General features: G+C 33.1%; 1 protein-coding gene across 2 annotated transcripts in view; it reads right to left on the bottom strand.

Annotated features, from left to right (window-relative positions):
* Positions 1–1,782: 1,782 nt before the first annotated feature.
* The window catches only part of c11.1 (maestro heat like repeat family protein c11.1), a 45,112-nt gene continuing 27,851 nt past the window's right edge, over positions 1,783–19,043 (bottom strand). For both annotated transcript variants that reach the window (XM_089240785.1, XM_089240786.1), the window contains 13 exons: positions 17,212–17,321; positions 16,480–16,632; positions 15,888–16,042; positions 15,351–15,510; positions 13,768–13,955; positions 13,517–13,654; positions 10,829–11,090; positions 10,193–10,381; positions 9,298–9,453; positions 7,450–7,584; positions 5,994–6,096; positions 5,613–5,678; positions 1,783–2,679 (listed from right to left, as the gene is read on the bottom strand). In XM_089240785.1, the coding sequence (XP_089096911.1) occupies positions 2,597–2,679; positions 5,613–5,678; positions 5,994–6,096; positions 7,450–7,584; positions 9,298–9,453; positions 10,193–10,381; positions 10,829–11,090; positions 13,517–13,654; positions 13,768–13,955; positions 15,351–15,510; positions 15,888–16,042; positions 16,480–16,632; positions 17,212–17,321 (1,898 nt within the window). In that variant the 3' untranslated portion in view covers positions 1,783–2,596. The remainder of the gene's footprint in view (positions 2,680–5,612; positions 5,679–5,993; positions 6,097–7,449; positions 7,585–9,297; positions 9,454–10,192; positions 10,382–10,828; positions 11,091–13,516; positions 13,655–13,767; positions 13,956–15,350; positions 15,511–15,887; positions 16,043–16,479; positions 16,633–17,211; positions 17,322–19,043) is intronic.

The following is a 19,043-nucleotide window of genomic DNA, read 5'->3' as shown; positions in this document are numbered from 1 at the left end:
AAAACATTTTACCTGAAGAAAAAGGTTCAATATAATGCTTCCTTTGACTTTTCAGAGCATAGTGACCCTCTTTCATGTTAGCAGATAGGCTGCTATAAATTTCAAACATGTTGAGCTGCTCTCATCCTGCAATTGCACAAAAAAATTTTAGGTGCCAATACCAATTTTTTACCCACTTGGTATTTGTCCAGCCCTGCTATTAATAGCATTAAATGATAGTAATTATAATCACTTTTACAGCTCCTATACAATTATTGCCACTTTTACAAAAAAAAAAAAAAAAAGAATGTAAAGATATGAGAAACTAATGCACCTATGAATGAGAGCAGACTTTTCCATCTTTATGCAGAGAACAGGTTTGCCACTCCAAGTGATGTCTTGGAAAAAGATGTGATAGGGAAACAGTGATTGACTGTAAAGATGTCACACCTTTTCTGAAAGATGGTAAGTCAGCCAGCCTTGTAATTTCAAGGAGCTCTAAGAGGAACAGAAGTGTTTTTAAACGTGTTATTCCATTAACATATGTAAATTTCACTTGGTTTATTTCCAATTTCTGCTTGTATTTACAAATCATTCATTTGTCAGTGTTTATCACAGTGAAGTACAAATTTCTGTTGCGTGTTTGCTTGAAAGAGATGTATCAATTTGAATTTTATGCATTAAAACTGTGCTTTAATACAGAAATTTCATTTTCAATGAATTAGTGAATTCAATACATCAGCATGGCACAAACAAATTTTTTTTTCTCTTAAACACATTTATGTGGGTCTAATTTACATTTTTCTTTTTCTCATCAGTTATAATTATGTTCATTCTTGTGTAACTGAAGTGTTATGAAATTATTACTCTATTAACGAGTAATGGGGGGCAAAAGATGAGCAAAAATTAAAAACAATTTTTAGCAGCTTTTGATTTGATACGTAAGTTATTTTCGGGGGGGGGGGGAAACCAATAGTATGGAAAAAAAAAAAGATGCTTAGTTTAACAGTAGTCTATATGATACTTGTTTGTCCCGATGGTTTGTTTTTATAGTTGTGGTAATGTAAGGTCATCTTAACAAGTTAAACAGCCAGGCTCACAAACATTTTCAGGGCTCTTTTTTATACATTGATGGTTGGTAAGAAAATTTTCCATTTGACATTTTAATTTTTTTATTTTCTAATAAATGGTGGGGTAGTTCCACTCAGTGTTTTTTCTTTCTTTCTAAGAATCAAAATAGTCTTTAATGGGTTAATGAAAGACCATAATTGGAAAATATGTCATAAGCATATGTGTAACAATGAAACCTTTCAATAGTTTAAAGCACCCCATTCATTTCACAATCCCTGAACACATGTGGATGCCAGAACTCTGTCCCACTGGACTCTATCTCATTACCAAGATTTCTTCCGGCTCAGCTTTGTGGCATAGTCTAATGTACATATAGCACAAGCCTATAAAAGACTGTCCCACCCTTTACTGGGTATTGTTGTAAGCCAGTATTCCACATTGAAACCACATGCTCTTTTGATTCAATATGAAATAAGTAAGAATACAATAATTTAAAATAGATTAATGTACACTGTATATTTAAAAGGAATCATGGCTGGCATGAAGGGAACAAACCATCTGAGTTAACATTACTTCCTATTGGGAAGTTTGATTCAATACACAAGGGATTTGCATTACAAGTACACTCACAAAACAAATACAGAAGTTCCACTGTATTAAAAGATTCCATGTTTTTAACTGTCGGAAGATAAAATTTAACAAATCATGTTACACACAACAAATGACGCTCAATAAAATTCTATTAACTTTAATGATTTCCCCCTCAAGTCCAACAACAAATTGTACATATAAAAACAAGAATAAAAGGCATAAATTAAAAGACATATATATATTCTACAGCTCAATGAAAGAAACATCTCTATGTGATAAGAAAATTTTTGATTATAAAAACTTACACAAAATAACAGCCATCAAATGTTAAGTGATAAAGCTCTCAAGACGGAATTTTCACATGCTTTCATACAGCATATTAAAAAAAAAAAAAAAGGTGGAATACAGCAAATTATGTGATCAATGATGAGGTTAAACAATATGTGACTAGCATATGAATGTTCATGTATCTTAAAGCGCATTTTCTCAATTTGGAAACCAAATTGCTGCAAAAACCTAAACGGAATAAAATATATCTTGTGCTTATGCATTCAAAAAAATCAATAAAATACTTTTATTTTTGAATATTGTGACATTTAAGTACTCTCCAATTTTTCTCAGCTTTTCACATAACAAAATTGTACATAATTTTATAATACACATTTTACACCAAACCATTTGCCAACAGCGAAAAGTTGCTCAACACTTAGTACGAATGAGTTAAGCATTTAACAACAGTATCTGCTAATATTCATGAAAATACACTATCACAGTTCAAAAACTTCCTCTCATATAAATTACATTTTTATCTTTACAAATATACCATATTTCAATATAACACACATTCATGAGAAATATCTGACGCATGTGACAAACACATTTGTACACAGCAAAAATTATGGCAACATTTTGGATCATTAAAAATAACCTTTCTTCTTGCTTTCAGCTCATGTCTTCAATAACTGTGCAATAAACTCAATGCTTCCGCTGCACTAATCCTTACATCTGCATTCTGGTCTTTCAGTAGTGACACAATAGCTGCAGAGAAAAAAATAGTAATTCAAAATTCCAAATTAATGGAATCTAATTTTAAAATTTTTCTCAAAATATTTTGCTTAGGATAAATAAAACACTTCCAATTTTCAGTTTAAAAATGTTTATACAGTGGAGCCTTGATAACTGGACACACCAAACGGATAGAAAAACATCTTGATTTAAGCGGAAGTCAAGTTAACGAGGTTTTATTTCATTTGACCTTTAACAATTTTTAAAAAATATGTTTCTGTGTGTATTATGTGTCTGTACAGTTGCACTCAATTTTAGAAACCTTCAGTTTACGAACTACAAGTTTTTATGAACTAATCTGGTCCCAAACAACAAATACAAATACAACGCCACAACAGGCAAAATGCCCAACGAGGTGGCTGAGAAAAAGATGCCCATAAAAATATGGGCCATACTATTCCTTTAAACATCTTTCCCATTTACGAACTTTCAATTTTACTATTTCTCTGATTTGTATGGGTTCGTAAAAACGAGTTTTGACTGTATATTGTTGAACAACAATTCTGTACTCTATCACCTACGAATTCATAAAACTATTCTATTAAGGTTTTAATGTGAAATTTTCTATGAAAATTTTTTGTTTTGAGAATGATCACAAATTAAGTGGAAAAAGCATATTTTGATGGCCAGAAGGGATATTATTTGTGAATAATCAGTGCCTGTCCTAAATAACTCCTCTCCTCTCACTTAAAACAACCATCACTCACTCAAAAATTTCCGAACAGAAAACATTCTCATCTATTTGGGGCTTTCATAGTCTATGGGTTGTTTTCGGGTTCAAAACAGAGGAATAACTGGAAGTAACCCTACCCAACAGTGTGGGGAATCTTCAACACATATCAATCAACAAACAAACAGTAGAAGCAATGTAACATAGAACCCTTGAAACACACAAGAGAGAGTAATGTTATAAAATTTGTTAAACTAATCAGCACATGGGCGATTTCTGAGAATGAGTTGTAATTTTACAGTATAAATCATTGATAAATATAGTTGACTTAATCAGGGTGTGGTCATCATCATGAGTTAGGGAAGTTATTTCTCTATTGAATTTATTAGTGGCGCCAACCATGGAAATAATAAATGTCAAGTTACCGTGGCAGTCGAGTTATCGAGGTTGCACTGTATTCAATCTAATTTCTGAAGGAAGTTATTTTAAAACGAATCTCATTTATCAAGAATAACCAGAGAAGCAGATTATAGGTTATTTAATTCTCAATTAATTTTCCGAATTCTTAAAATATCATGCTCATGATGCCATGTTAGCCTGTATTCATGGTCCAGAAAAATTTTAATAGTATCAGGAACATAGTATCAAAAAAAAAAAAAAAAAACAGGCACCTCCATTAACATTAATTTTCTATGGATCCATTTGCTTAATGCTATTGGTTCTTAATTTGTTGATTCAATGACCAAATTGATTGCTGACTGGAGCTGCCAAGTCCTTTTCAAACTCAAAAAAAAAAATTAAATGTGTCACATTCTTTGAAAGAGAGGGCGTCAAAAAAAAATTCGGACAAAAATTCAAGAATCTAATTATAAAAACCTCTTCAAACCTGAGCCAAAACCACCTATTTAAAAAAAAATTCTTTGATTGTTACATTGTGTGTTTATTGCATGTCAAAATGTCCCTTAAAAACAAAGTTTTTTATTTGATTAATTTGGGTCAAAATCTTTACTAGGACCAGTTTAGTCAGGTACACACACGTGTACCACAGGTCTTAACTTGAAAAAGATTGATTCTCAAATTTTTTTTAAGAATCATTAAAACCATTAAAAATGAAGATACAGTGGAACCTTGGTTAACCAGCTTAATTTGTTCTGGCAACATGCCAGAACAAATTAAGCCAAATTATATCCGAATTGCTCGTTATTTGAATCAAACTTCCTCATAGGAAATAATGAAAACTTTTGTAATTCATTCATATGGAAATGACTAATAAAAATGTCATTCATGCAATAATTGCAACACAATAACAGTATAAGGAATACTATAGAATTTAAGAAATAATGTCATAAATAAACGTACAATATGATAATGCTTACAAATTATCATACTCTAAACGACCAGAGAGAGAGAGAGAGTAAAACTACTGTTCACGATGACTGTCTGTAAACTCATTCTTTTTGTGTAACTTAAAAGGAACTCTAACTTTGACACTTCCTTTTACCTCTTTTTTTGGGTTTTCTGGAAATGGGAAATCACACTTATTGCTTGTACTACTACAGCTTTATTTGGGGTGATTCTCTTCTAGAAAGTTTTGCACAGATTCCCATCTCTTAATACAATTTGTAGTGAGGGGACTCCTTATTTCTCTCTTACTCTTCCTCAGACGAGATCCCATGCATAAGCTCTTGCAAGCAATGGAGATCCATCAGTTCATCTGAGGATATGACCATGCTCCTTTACTATTTCTTAAATGTCAGACTCATGCACCTCTAGTCTTATGGTCTTCCCCGAAGACACAATCTCTTCAGGAAAGGTGGCCCTTTCTTATGAGCTAGCCACTACTCAAAGTCACATTGAATAATGCGATCAGCTCACACTTTTCTTTGGTTAGGCATGCTGCCCAAAGAGTAGGAGAGAATATTACCCACAATTTCCCAGCACATGTGTGAACAAAAGCAAAAAAATCATCAGCGCAGTTGTAATAATGTGAAAATAAACAAAGCGCAAAATTTTTGCTGGTAATGTGAATCCTTGCTTGTTAATCAAATCAAAAACTGTTTAAAATTTTTGCTCATTATGTGAATTGCTTGTTAATCAAAGTTCCAATATACACATAATGTGAACATCTGGAGCAAAGAGGATACTGAGATGGAACATGATACAGTTTTAAAAGAATCATGAAAATGTATGGAAATCTGTTCATTGAACGTGAAAAGTAAGAAAAACAAAATTTTACCTGCACAGATTCTTTCTTTTGATATCAGGTTATGCTGGTCAGCGGGCAGATTTCCCAGCAAATATCCTTCAAAATAATATAAAAATGGGGTTCAATTCTTTTGCACAGTAATAATTATATTGAATAAATGAGCTGAGTTAAATCTGCAGACAAAAACTAGTTTCACAAGGGTCGATTTTCCTCTTCTAAATTATATAGAGGCAAGTAGGTTTAATACAACATTTTTTACAGCTATATTTCAGCATATTCTATATTTGAGAAATTTATTTTTCTTCTCCCCTTGAAAATAGCTTTACATCATAAATTGAAGAAAAAAAAGAAAATTGATTTTAAGTTTTAATAATAAAAATACTTGGCACGACAAGTTGTACAATTGCTTACCAAGGAACGTAGCTGCATTACATTGAATACGTGGAAATGGGCTTTTCAGATACGATACACAGGTTGTTGCATGAAATGATATTCTGTCTTTGCAATCAATGATCTAATAAATTGAAAGCATGTAAAATAACTTTGATGCCACAACACATTGTTAAGAAATCAGTTTTTATATTAATATAGGTTGACATAAACTATTGATACATATAATTTTCATCTCTAGGATTAATGTGTGTGTGTGTGTGTGTGTGTGTGTGTGGAGGAGCTTATTTTCAACAGAGAACATATCCACAATCACTAAATTTGCAGTAGCAGTTTAAAAAAAAAGTATTCCTCCATAATTGGACTGCTTTACAAATGTGGAAAATAGCCCAACAGGTAGCATATGGAAGTGGTGGAATAATATTTAAATACACTATTTTAATGTGTGAAGAAAAAAAACTTTTTTTGGGCTTGAAATTTGGAAAAAAGTTGAAAATATATCTATATGACTATCCATGTATAAGGAATACAACCCCTCCTATTTTTAGGACTCGATTTTTAGTAGAAAGGAGATCCTCATACATGTTAAAATACGGTATGTTTCTTGATCAATATTTTCAGGGGAGTTATCTGTATATATACTTTTAAATTTGGGAAAGGTCATTGATCATCATTTGATAATTTTTGTCGCACCACAGTTATTTTTTGCACACGAGGGCTAATTAGACTGGGACCTACAATTTATTGCCAATTCCGAATGGCAGGCTTGTTTTTTATACTCATCGAGAGGTTGGTGCGGTAACCCCTCGATGGGGGGCTCCCTGCGGTAGCAATGTTTTGCTGCGGTCAAGTCGTCGTTTTTTGTTGTACCCCTGTGTCAGGAAAGTTTTCTGACAAGGACGAACCGGGTATCAAACTCGCGACACCTCTAAGCATCCTTTGGTACTTTAGGTGAGTATCTTATCGACCAGGCTACAGCACCCACTTTGGGAAAGGTTCTGTTTTAAAAAGAAATTGGAAATGTTACCTTTTGATTAAAATTGAAGCCAATTAAGTCAAATTGGATTCACGAGCACCTGTTGAATCCAGAAGGTTTCACCTACTTTCATGAGTAACATAAGAAACATGATCATTCAAAAATGCTTCTGAAAATGTGCTACTTTGGAAAATAATCTGTTAACACGAGTAAGACAATCGCTTTGTTATGTTCTCGTTTGAATGAAAAATACCAAAATGCATGAATGAGGTGGATATGTCGCCTTTTTTTGGAAGAAATGACCAACTTTACATTGTGATTTCTACCAAAAACATTCCTGTAGGAAAAACTTTGTAGCGTAATCCAACAGAACTCATCTTAAAGATTCAGAAACAGTTGAAAAATAATTCTTTAAAAAAATTTAAATTTTCCCTTTTTGAAAATAAACTCCTCAATTACCTAAGATTGTGATTATTATTTGCGATAATTACACATGCTCACCATGATCTTAGTTATGCCGTTGATGACTTCACCATAATGTAAATGGCCATCATCTATGAAATTCTTTTGGAACATGCTGTTCATATCCTTGGATTCCAAAAATGGTCCCAGAGACTTTAAAGCAAGTTTACAGGCCTATTATAAAACCAAAACAGATTCAGACCTTATTTTAACACTAGTGTGAAACAAAAGTTTGAGGTAATAATCTATTTCTTTCTTTTAAAATAAATGATTTGATTTGGTTGAAAAAAAAGTCTTGGCTTTTCATAATGTATATGTGATGGTAAATACGATGAATTGGGTCATTATATATACTTACCAAGCATTTCTTAAGTTTGATAAATTTCCCTAAAATAATCACTTTTACTGGCAATTATGCGTAATATCCAAGCGTTGTGTCGTTGGTAAATATTATAAATCGTACTATATGATAATGCTCATATGTACTGTATTGTTATACTGGGTTTGGATCATAAAATGTTATCATTAGAGCCCGGATTATATACACTAAAAAAGGGGAGAAATATGCTTTAAAAATACGCAAATATGCACTTAAAAATGCCAAAATATGCACTTAAAAATGCCAAAATATGCACTTAAAAATGCCAAAATATGCACTTAAAAATGCCAAAATATGCACTTAAAAATGCCAAAATATACTCTTAAAAATGCCAAAATATGCACTTAAAAACGCCAAAATATGCACTTAAAAACCAAAAATATGCACTTAAACACCAAAAATATGCACTAAAAATTCATGAAAAAGTTAAAAATTATCAAATATGCATTTAAAAAAATCACCATGCAAAAAAAGCAGATATGCTTTCAAAATGAATATTTTCTATTTCTTAGTGCTTATTCATTTACAAAAGATATCCCCACATATTCAAAACTACATATTTTTTATTTATGCACTTTTAATTTCTAGTTTGTTGTAGCTGCTCAGTAGCTAAATAACAGTAACAAAAGAATTCTAAATTATTACACTACTAACAATTAGACTCTATCTCTAATTGATATATCTCTAGAAATAGCCTTAAAAATAGAACACTTGATGTTTGGAAAATATGAACATTTCTATTAATTCACGAAATTCCACCTGCTGATGTTTGGAAAATATGAACATTTCTGTTACTTTACGAAATTCCACCTGCGGCAGAAAAAAATGATGCTATAAAAATAGTCACCCCCCCCCCCCTGAAGATACGGTCACCCTTCTTTTACTGCCAAGTAATATTTTCCCCTTGTATAATAGAAGTATGCATTTCAAACCCCTGATCAACAGTCACCCCTCTTTTACGAACAAATTTTTTTGTCCCGCCGGTGAAAGCAAAAGAGAAATTTTACTGTATTAATAACAATATTTATTTGAAAAATTATAAAAAAAACTGATTACGCTTAAATAAGCCTTCAAAAATATGCATTTATTATGAAAATTCTTTGATTTTATGCATTTATATGCATTAATGCTAAAAAAGGCCAAAATATGCAAATGCATATGCACATATGCATTTGCGTATAATCCGGGCTCTAGTTATCATTATATCGGAGGGGGCAACTCCTGGACACTTTACATACTAGTACTTACTACTTTTCCTAGACAATTTTCTGATTTGGAATTTTTTCATACTTATGAAATTCACCAATTACACTAGGGTATTGAGCATAATCACAGATAAAGGTGATAAATTTCAAGTATTTATAAAATTTATCAATGATACTTGGGTATTATGCATATTCCTCTGTAAAAGTGATCGATTTATCAAACTTACCAGGACGATTGGTAAGTATGCATAATACCTGATTTATCACATTTACCACAACACATATATAAAACAGCTACTATACCTTTATAACTTGCTTGTCTTCATCATTAAGATGCAGAAATAATGAAACCAGGTTACTATGGATTTGTTCCACAAATGGTTCTTTTGATGGACCGCTCCCAAAACAAGACAAATTTCCAAACAAAGTGAAAGCAGCTGCTCTAACAGCAGGTTTGTCCTATTAATATTAATCATGACACTGAAATGTTTAAGACAACTAAAACTTAGTTATAATCATGATAAATAGAAAACAAAGTTTTCTTTTTCCTTTGGTGCACAATCAATATTTTACACAATTTGATAAGGACGATAAAGCTTTATACCCAGATCAGTGATGCCCAAAAACTGCATCACAGAACCCTAGTGTGCCTTGATGTTGTTAGGGGGTAAAATTCTAGTGGAAGTTACTACCAGAAATGCGATTTTCAATCAATGTGGCATGACAATTAAGTGCTGCTGAATCTCCATGAGACTGGATAGGAATGCCACAAACTTAAAAATTTTGGAATCCCTGAACTAGATTATAATTGATAAAAATTGTAATATGGAAGTTTTGTAATTTGAGGATGAATCCTTATGATGATCCCAAATGAATGACATCACTACAATTTTTTTATCCTTCACAAAAAAGTTGCATAGCTGAGTTGTCTCTTAAGGTCGAAACCACTCTCCTATCTAATTTGTATAAACCTGTTTCAAACAGCAGATAAAATAGCAAAAAAATATTTTATGAGAAAGAGAGAATTTGTCGCTATTACTGTGCCTTCTTTCTCTTGAAATAAAATCTTAGAGCTTCAAAAATAAGGCCATAAGTTTGAGCAAACAATTTAGTTTTGGTTAAACCCAATCAGAATTTTTATTCAAAATGTAATTTTCTGGTAATGCAAGAGACAAATAAAATTAATAGTTAGACCAACCTTTTCAAACATCTGCTTCACTCGCAACATAATGTTGATCAGTGCGCTATGAACATCAGACTCCGCAACACATGGTAATAGGGAAGACAGACCATTCATTGCCTCTAGTGTTACATCACACTGTGGATCATCCTTGTCATCCATTCCAGTCATCATGGCAGAAAGAACTGTTGCTGAATAACGCTGTCCCTATAAAAAAATAACTGAGCTGTTAAAAGGTTCCAATTACATACTTAATCATGAGGCATGAACTAATATGTGATTTTTTTTTAGGAAAAGCCATTGATCAGCACATATTTACAGTGGCTCGATATCGCTAGGAAAATAGGTTTTGAAATAAGAAATAACTTATTATTACATCACTTTCGTCATTGCAGAGTATAACTGAGCATTCAAGAAGGTAATAAGTGTAGACCACTAACACATTTTCTTGTATGTGTCACTACTGCAAAAGAGCTTGTCGAAAGTCATGGAAGAATAAAAAATAGTTCAGGGGAAAAAGTGCAGCTTTGAATTGGCCGCAGAAAAAAAAAATTCACTTTGAAACCATAAAAACTGAGGTTTCACCACAGTAAATTATGGTGGTTATTTATGAACGAAACATTGAATCTTAAAGCACAAGATGTCATGAAATACCTGCTCCTTTTCAAGTTTTCCTATTGAGCCCAAACCTTGGACACTTAACCTTCGCACAATACGAGATGAGTCCACAAGACGTCCAAGCAAATTATTGATAAGAGGCTCCACTAGCATTTTTTGGCCATTATAACAATGACTTAGAAATTCTACAAACAAAGCAACAGTGACAACACGTTGAACATCCAATGGGCTATTGAGTACAGGATTAAGGCAGGCAACAATTCTTGGGATATACTCTGCACAATATGCACACATCACCCTGTAAAAAATTAATAGATTTTACCCCTTAGATACAATATTTGAAAAATATGCAAAAACAGAACCTGAAATACCAAAGGCAATTTTGATAAAATCAAATACATATGCATGCTGAAAATATTTTTACTTGTGGATTAAAAAAATTTCATATAAACTGAAGAGCCAAAAAAACTGGTACAGGCATGCGTATGCAAATAAAGAGATATGGAACCAATCAGAGTACGGCACTGCGATCGGCAATGCCTATATAACATAACAAGTGTCTGGCGTAGTTGTTAGATCGGTTACTACTGCTACAATGACAGGTTATCAATATTTAAGTGAGTTTGAACGTGGTGTTATAGTTGGCGCACAAGAGATGGGACATAGCATCTCTGAGGTAGTGATGAAATTTGGATTTTCTCACGTACAACCATTTCACGAGTGTACTGTGAATATCGGGAATCCGGTAAAAAATTAAATCTACGACATCGCTGCAGCCGGAAAAAGATCATGCAAGAACGGGACGAACGACGACTAATGAGAATCGTTAAACGTGACAGACGTGCAACCCTTCCGCAAATTGCTGCAGATTTCAATGCTGGGCCATCAACAAGTGTCAGCGTGCGAACAATTCAACGAAACATCATCGATATGGGCTTTCGGAGCCGAAGGCCCACTCGTGCACCCTTGATGACTGCATGACACAAAGCTTTATGCCTCGACTGGGCCCGACAACACTGACATTGGACTGTTGAGGACTGGAAACACGTTGCATGGTCTGACGAGTCTCGGTTCCAATTGCTTCGAGCTGATGGACGTGTACAGGTATGGAGACAACCTCATGAATCCATGGACCCTACATGTCAACAGGGGACTGCTCAAGCTGGTGGAGGCTCTGTGATGGTATGGGGCGTGTGCAGTTGGCTTGATATGGTACCCCTAATACGTCTAGATACGACTCTGACAGGTGACAGGTACGTAAGCATCCTGTCTGATCACCTGCACCCATTCATGTCCATTGTGCATTCCGACGGACTTGGACAATTTCAGCAGGACAAAGCAACACCCCACACGTCCAGAATTGCTACAAAGTGGCACCAGGAACACTCTTCTGACTTTAGATACTTCCGCTGGTCACCTAAATCCCCAGATATGAACATTATTGAACATATCTGGGATGCCTTGTAACGTGATGTTCAGAAGAGATCTTCACCCCCTCTTACTCCTACGGATTTATGGACAGCCCTGCAGGATTCATGGTGTCAATTACCTCCAGCACTACTTCAGATATTAGTCGAGTCCATGCCCCGCCATCTTAAGGCATTTCTACGGGCTCGCGGGGGCCCTACACGATATTAGGCAGGTTGCATCCATTTTTTTGGCTCTTCAGTGTATATAATATCTGCATAAAAATGCAGAAACAAAAGCATAGCCACCAAATTGAAACATGGTACATAGCTATAAAAATTTGTAATCATGAAGAAAAAAATTAATATTCATAAAGTATTTTATCAATGAAATATATCAGTGCTCTATGATGTGCTAAAAATGGGTGGGAATCGAAGATAAATTCATTTCACAGCATACTATTCACAAAGTGTTAAAAACTGCTGAAAAATACATGTGGTATTTAATGTATGTAGTATTTTAATTAAAATAATGACACTAAGACTCAGCAGCAATTCTATAACATGAAGATTGAGAATTTATTTAAACTAGTGAGGAGCAGATAAAAGCTGCTGCCCATCTTTTGCAAAAGACAAACCTCAACTGTTGTGAGTATATGAGCTTCTTCTATACACTTCCTGTCACACTGTCTCTGTGTGACCCCCCCCCCCCCCAGACAGCATGACCTATATTTACACTACCATTCCCACATTTTCATGAACACAAAGTTGAGATTCAAAAATTTCAATAATTCAAGTAAACTGAAATCAATAAATCATTGATTTCAGTATTTCAGTTTACTTGAAAATAAGTTTAATGATTTTCCACACATTTTCTACTTGCAGCCAAACTACAGAATTAAATGTTTACCATCATGTTCCCCACTATATTACTGAATTAATAAAAACTATTTTTATATATTCCATTGCAGCTAAGTTATAATGTAGGAGTGAACCATGATCACGACCATGTTTGAAGTATTCTACACTTTGATTAATGAAAAACACTTTTCCGAATCTCTCTTCCAGTGCCGTCTTATAACTTTAAAAGAAAAGGGGCCACACAAATATGAGATCTGATTGAAATTTTTGAGAATTTGAATGGTCAGGCCCTCAGAAAAATCCCTTCATGATGCTCTTAAGACAGCCCTGCTATTTTCAGCAACATTTGGAAAATGACAAAGGTTTTTTTCCTGTCAATAATTTGTTTATATAATAGACAAAAAAATTCATAATAACTTCTGCACAAAATTTTCTAAAGACGCATTAGCCATCTTACTTTCCAAGTGCTGATACTGCATATGGGTATCTATCAATGTCTTCCATCATCGCCCAATCACCGGTTTCAGCCAGAGTAGATACAACAGCATCTTTCTGAGCACAAATCAAGAAATTCTTCAAAGTCTCAATCCCACATCTGGAAGGAAAGATCAAACATCTTTAGTGCTGAAAAAATTTGTACAAAAATAATCAGCAAAGCATTAGTATGAAAAGTCAGAAAAAGTAGTTATAATCAAAAACAACATATACCTCACGGGTATCAAAGCAATTTGCCTTTTTGATGATGCGCTTGGCTTGTCTTCAAATATGATAGGAGGCTGTGCTCCCACATATTGTCCACAGACTAATATCAGTACAGAAAATATCCTATCAAATTTTTGTTTACTGCAAGTACTCATATCAGCTACTTTGAAAATTTCTCGAAGTGCACACACAGCCTACAAGAAAAATATTAATTTGGATTGTGGGATTTAGTATATCAATATATCAGCAAACTCAACAAATTATTTATTTATAACACTGGACAACAATAAAATTCTGTCAGACATGAAAATACACATTTCTGAATGGTTTTGACCTACTGAAAATAAATATCACTATGAAAAAGTTTCATTGGCTCTCTTTTTGAGATATCACCATGTTGACAGTTAAAAAGTGCTTTATGACAGTTATCACTTAGGTGAAAAAGTGGCAAGGACCATATAAACAAAGTTACCAGGGAAAATGGGCAGCTTTGATGCTGGCTGGCTACTGTTGGAAAATTGAGTGATGCTCCTTATGTCCAGTATAAGCACAATGCGAAACGAAGTATGTGTTAGACACCAAAAAATGAATTACAGTATTATGCTGAAATACTTGTTACTCGAATGCCGCCTGGCAGTCGAGTGGTTAGGGAACTAGCTTCTCACTGTGCAAGTCGGGTTCGAATCCCGGTTCGGGCATGGATGTTTACTAACACTAACAAATTCCCTGGACGGATCATGCTGATCCCTTGGGAATACGTGAGGATCACGTTATTATTAAATAAAAAATAATAATAATAAAAATAAAAATAAATTTTTTTTATGTATATTAATGTGTTTCTGTGTATAAATGACATGCTTTTGTGTATTAACGTCATGTTTTCATGTATATTAATGTTGCGTTTCTATACATTGGTGAAGTTTCTATATATTTGTGTTGTTTCCTGTATAGTTTTACAGTTGATGCTCGTTATAATGACCTCAAGTTATAGCAACCACTCAATTACAATGACTGGTAGGATAATTCCCAAACATTTTCATATAACGACTATCACACGTTTTCCTTTCGATATAATGACTCTCCCAATATAACGTCCATTTTTGATGGGACCACAAGGGGGTTGTTATATCAAGCGCCAACTGTACTTATGCTGTATTTCAATATATTGTATTATAAGTAATGTATGTTTATTAAATTTATAATTTTAGAGGAAATCTTAGCCAATCCAGCCTTTTTCCTGATTAAATTTGTGTGTCAGCACACCAAATCACATAAGAAATGACTATTTACGCTACAGACACAAACTTTTTAAACATTTGTTTTCAGTGCATTTTATCATAACCCAATTTGATAGAAATACTGAAAGAAAAAAGAATGAAACTCAGCAATTTAAATATCTTATATGCCACAAAGCTCTCAAATTCTACTTAGCTCTCTACATGTCGCAGATCTACAAGTAACGTGACTTTTATTAATGCAAAATTTCCTTTGCAGCATATTTACATATGAATATACAATTTTTATTTTCTTATTTATCAATTTGGTTTCTATTAATTTTGCATAAATAATGAAGGAAAAGAAAAACTTACAGAAAGAGGTCTGGCAGCAGCAACTGGAGAATAATTTCTTCCATGTGGGTCAGGTGGAGAAGATATCACACTTTCCGACAGAATTTCTATGCAGTGGTCCGTTACAAAACTTGCCAAGGCACTATCTCGAACTATGGTTTTCCATATATCTATCGTATTTCTGAATGAAGAAAAATAAATTAAATATGAACTGTACGGGATACTCGTCATCTTATTTTTCAACTTGATTATTTATGCTACAATAATGACGGCATATGCTATTCATTAACACAAAGGCACTAGAGTAAATTTTGAAATAAATACCATTTTAGGGTAAAAAATACTACAATAAAATAATATATACCACAATAGGTGAATAGAAATTCAAATTGATAAAATATTGGGCTACAAAATAAAAATAAATCTACCTGGAAAACTACAACATGAGTGATGTATCAAAAAGGTGAATAAGAGCATGATTAAAATTTAGACTTTTTCAAAGGAAAAACCTATTAAGCAGGATCCAGTAAAAAAAATATAAAAACAAAATATACTTACAGATCAAATGGAAGATTTGAATTCAGTAGTGAAGACAAAACAGGAATAGAGTGATATGAAGCCAGTGTTTGTATACTATGTAGAGCTCCTTTACGAGTATGTTGACATTGCACATGAAGTAACTGACTTCTTATGGTTTCAAAAATTACACCGACCTAAATCATTCAACAAATAAAAGAAAATAAATTTGATTGCTTTTCTCATTTGTAAAAGTCATTCATGATGCAAATTACATTAAATTTTAGAAAAAAAAGTACAATAGATAATGGCTGCTAAAGAAAGAAAATTAGTAGAGTAAAAAATAATTTCTGACTTTCAAGCAAATAATCATTGTGAATCAAGTAGCTGTAAAGAAAGATTGGCCAAGAGGTTTCACTATATTGGTATACATTTAATCTTTTTGAAATTGTTTTATGCAATGCTAAAAAGTAATGACACATTGTAATGAAACAAACTTGGACCGTTTAATTCTTGAGCATGCACAAAAAATTAATAGGAATAAAACATCTAAACAATTTTCTCACACATATAATAATTAAAAGAAAAAATTTAGCAACTTTCTGGACACAGAACTGTATAATGTATCTTTTACCTCATGACCGATTTCTTTTCCTCTGAGCCTGATAACTGTGTTAAGTATAACTGATGTCCCTGAAGAACTCATTGTATGTGGATCACATAAACCAAAAATTAGCGACTTCAAGAAAAATGAAGTTTGCTCAACGGGAAGCTTTTCTGAAATTATCTAGAAAAAAATAAAGTTTAATATAGAACTACAAAACTTAAGAAAAGTTTTCTATTAAAATATTGTAAAAACTGTAATTACTAATCAAAATATGCAGCAGTTTTAAAACAATTCTGACAAACATATTTTCCTGCATATAAAAAAAAAGTAGAAAAATCACAGTTGTTCTTACAAAATATGACCAATAGCGTATTCCATTCCATAAGATTTCATTATTGATGTGAATGATGTTTTCACATGCAGACTACACGATAACATTTTTTTCCCTCAAAGTGGCAAAATTAACATCTGCAAATCATACGCCCCTATGGATTATATGCAGGAAATTATGATAACTCCAGATTGGTTCAGACTGTGGCTGTACCAGACAATTAAAAGCCCATTATGGATATGGACAGGATTGTCAAAAAATGGATGTCTGGTAATCCACTAGCTATATCATTCTTACACTTTTCTTGGTGATTACCAAATTACTTTGAATACATGAATTGCTCAATCACAAATAATAGAAAATATATTTATCATATTTGAAATAATATTTAGTGTGACTTTAACATAAATTTCAAAATAAGTACATACTTTCCCCAGGTCTTTTGTGACAGTAAATAGTGATGCTGGATCATCTGAAAGTATTTGTTGCTTCAAATAACTCACAGAGAAACTGTTCTGATCATCAGGATTTACTGTAGCTGGAGAAATAAATTGAGAAGCTTGTTACATATAATGGCATTTTCTGGTCTATAAATGAATGAAAACTAAACAATGATAAGGTGGCTTCAATCATGAGTTTTATTATATACTAGCAAAGTCGTTCCTAACCGGGAGGGGTGCGAAATGTGGGGGGGGGGGGATTACAACATGTTGACTGATTATTCAGAAAAATTAAAATTACGATAAAAATTGAATTTTTTAATTCCTAAAAAAGTATGAATGATACCAATATTTTGACGCCTCATCTTCTGACTTCTGCTCATAGCATGCAAATTTTGCATTGTTAATCTTTTTTTTCTTTTTTTGGATTAGGAATTGCCCTTGTTTTCCATTTCGGTTGAAAAAAATAGTATTATTTATCTAAACTATTTTGTGGTTTCTTTACATTGGTATCTGGGGCTATTAGCATGTTGAGCTTAGATTTGATACTGTCGTGAACACACGACTCAGAAAAAATATAAAAAAATTGAGTTGAGTGTCAAAGAAACACTAATTTATAGTTTTTGTGGCTGGAATCTAAGTGAAAAACTATTCAATGAATTTTTTTTCCAAATCTCAAGAAATAATTAGAAAACAGTGTTTTTTCAGTTTCGTTTCAATGAATCATTTAAAAAAAAAATGAAGCTAAAATCAAATAGTAGCCATAGCCAAAAAGAGATTAAACAATGAGTAAAATAACTCATAGAAATTAATTATTGGATAATTAATGCAATCAATTACAGGGGAAAAAAAACATGAATTTTCTAACAGATAAAAAGGTAGTATCCAAGGGAGGTACAAGGTGGTAAGTCACATTGCTCTAGGGTGCAGGAAGGAAAAAAAGTTGGGAACCACTGTACTAGCGGTTCCCATCCCATTTTTAATTTGGTTTTGCTCTGTGCATTTTAGAAATATATATATTTGTCATGGGCACCTTACTTTCAGCCACTTAACTGGGCATTTTGCATGTTGTGGCATTTGTATTTTGGGATAAATCCACACTAAGATGAGATAACCATAATTTTTTATGGGCAGTATATTTATATTTTATCATAATTATTGGCTTTTTATTACTCTTATTGGCTTGCCGCATTTTTGACATAGTTTAGATACATATTCGACATCCATATTTTTTTATGAGCATTTTTTTTCAGCCACCTCATTGGACATTTTGTCTGTTGTGGCCTTTGTATCTGCAATATCATAGGAGCTACACAAGCCTCTGATACATTTCAAGGGGTACCCAAGCATTTCACAAATTTTCCTGCCCATGCAATGATTGTAGAGTATAATGCTGTCAAGTATAGCAAGTGTTTCTCATTTATTACAGAGAAGCCTATACAAAGAAAACATTGTGGGGGAGGGAATGTCCTGCATGCATGGGATTCAAGGATCATGCACGGAGGATTGTATATTCAGCAGTTATAAGCATATATAAGGTATATATATTGTGTGGCTCACAATTTTATTTTTTGGGGGCTTAGGTTCTGGTATCTGTTTATTGTCCTAATTGTGAGCATTTACATACATAACCTGTATAATTAATAGCAAATTCATTAGGCTGGTTTTATAAGAATCATCCTATATAACCCACTTTTAAGCTACACATAATTGAGTTTATAGAGAATGTATAGACAGGGTAATTACTCATTCTCTTGCTCACAAATTGCTGGTGAACCATTGATCCTAGAGGCATACTTTCAGTGTAAAAAAAATATCCA

Source organism: Pholcus phalangioides, unplaced genomic scaffold, assembly GCF_987345545.1.
Source record: "Pholcus phalangioides strain wild (caught in Gottingen) unplaced genomic scaffold, Ppha-v1.0 ptg000013l_1, whole genome shotgun sequence".
NCBI lineage: Eukaryota > Metazoa > Arthropoda > Arachnida > Araneae > Pholcidae > Pholcus > Pholcus phalangioides.
This window is presented reverse-complemented; position numbering and strand designations above follow the sequence as displayed.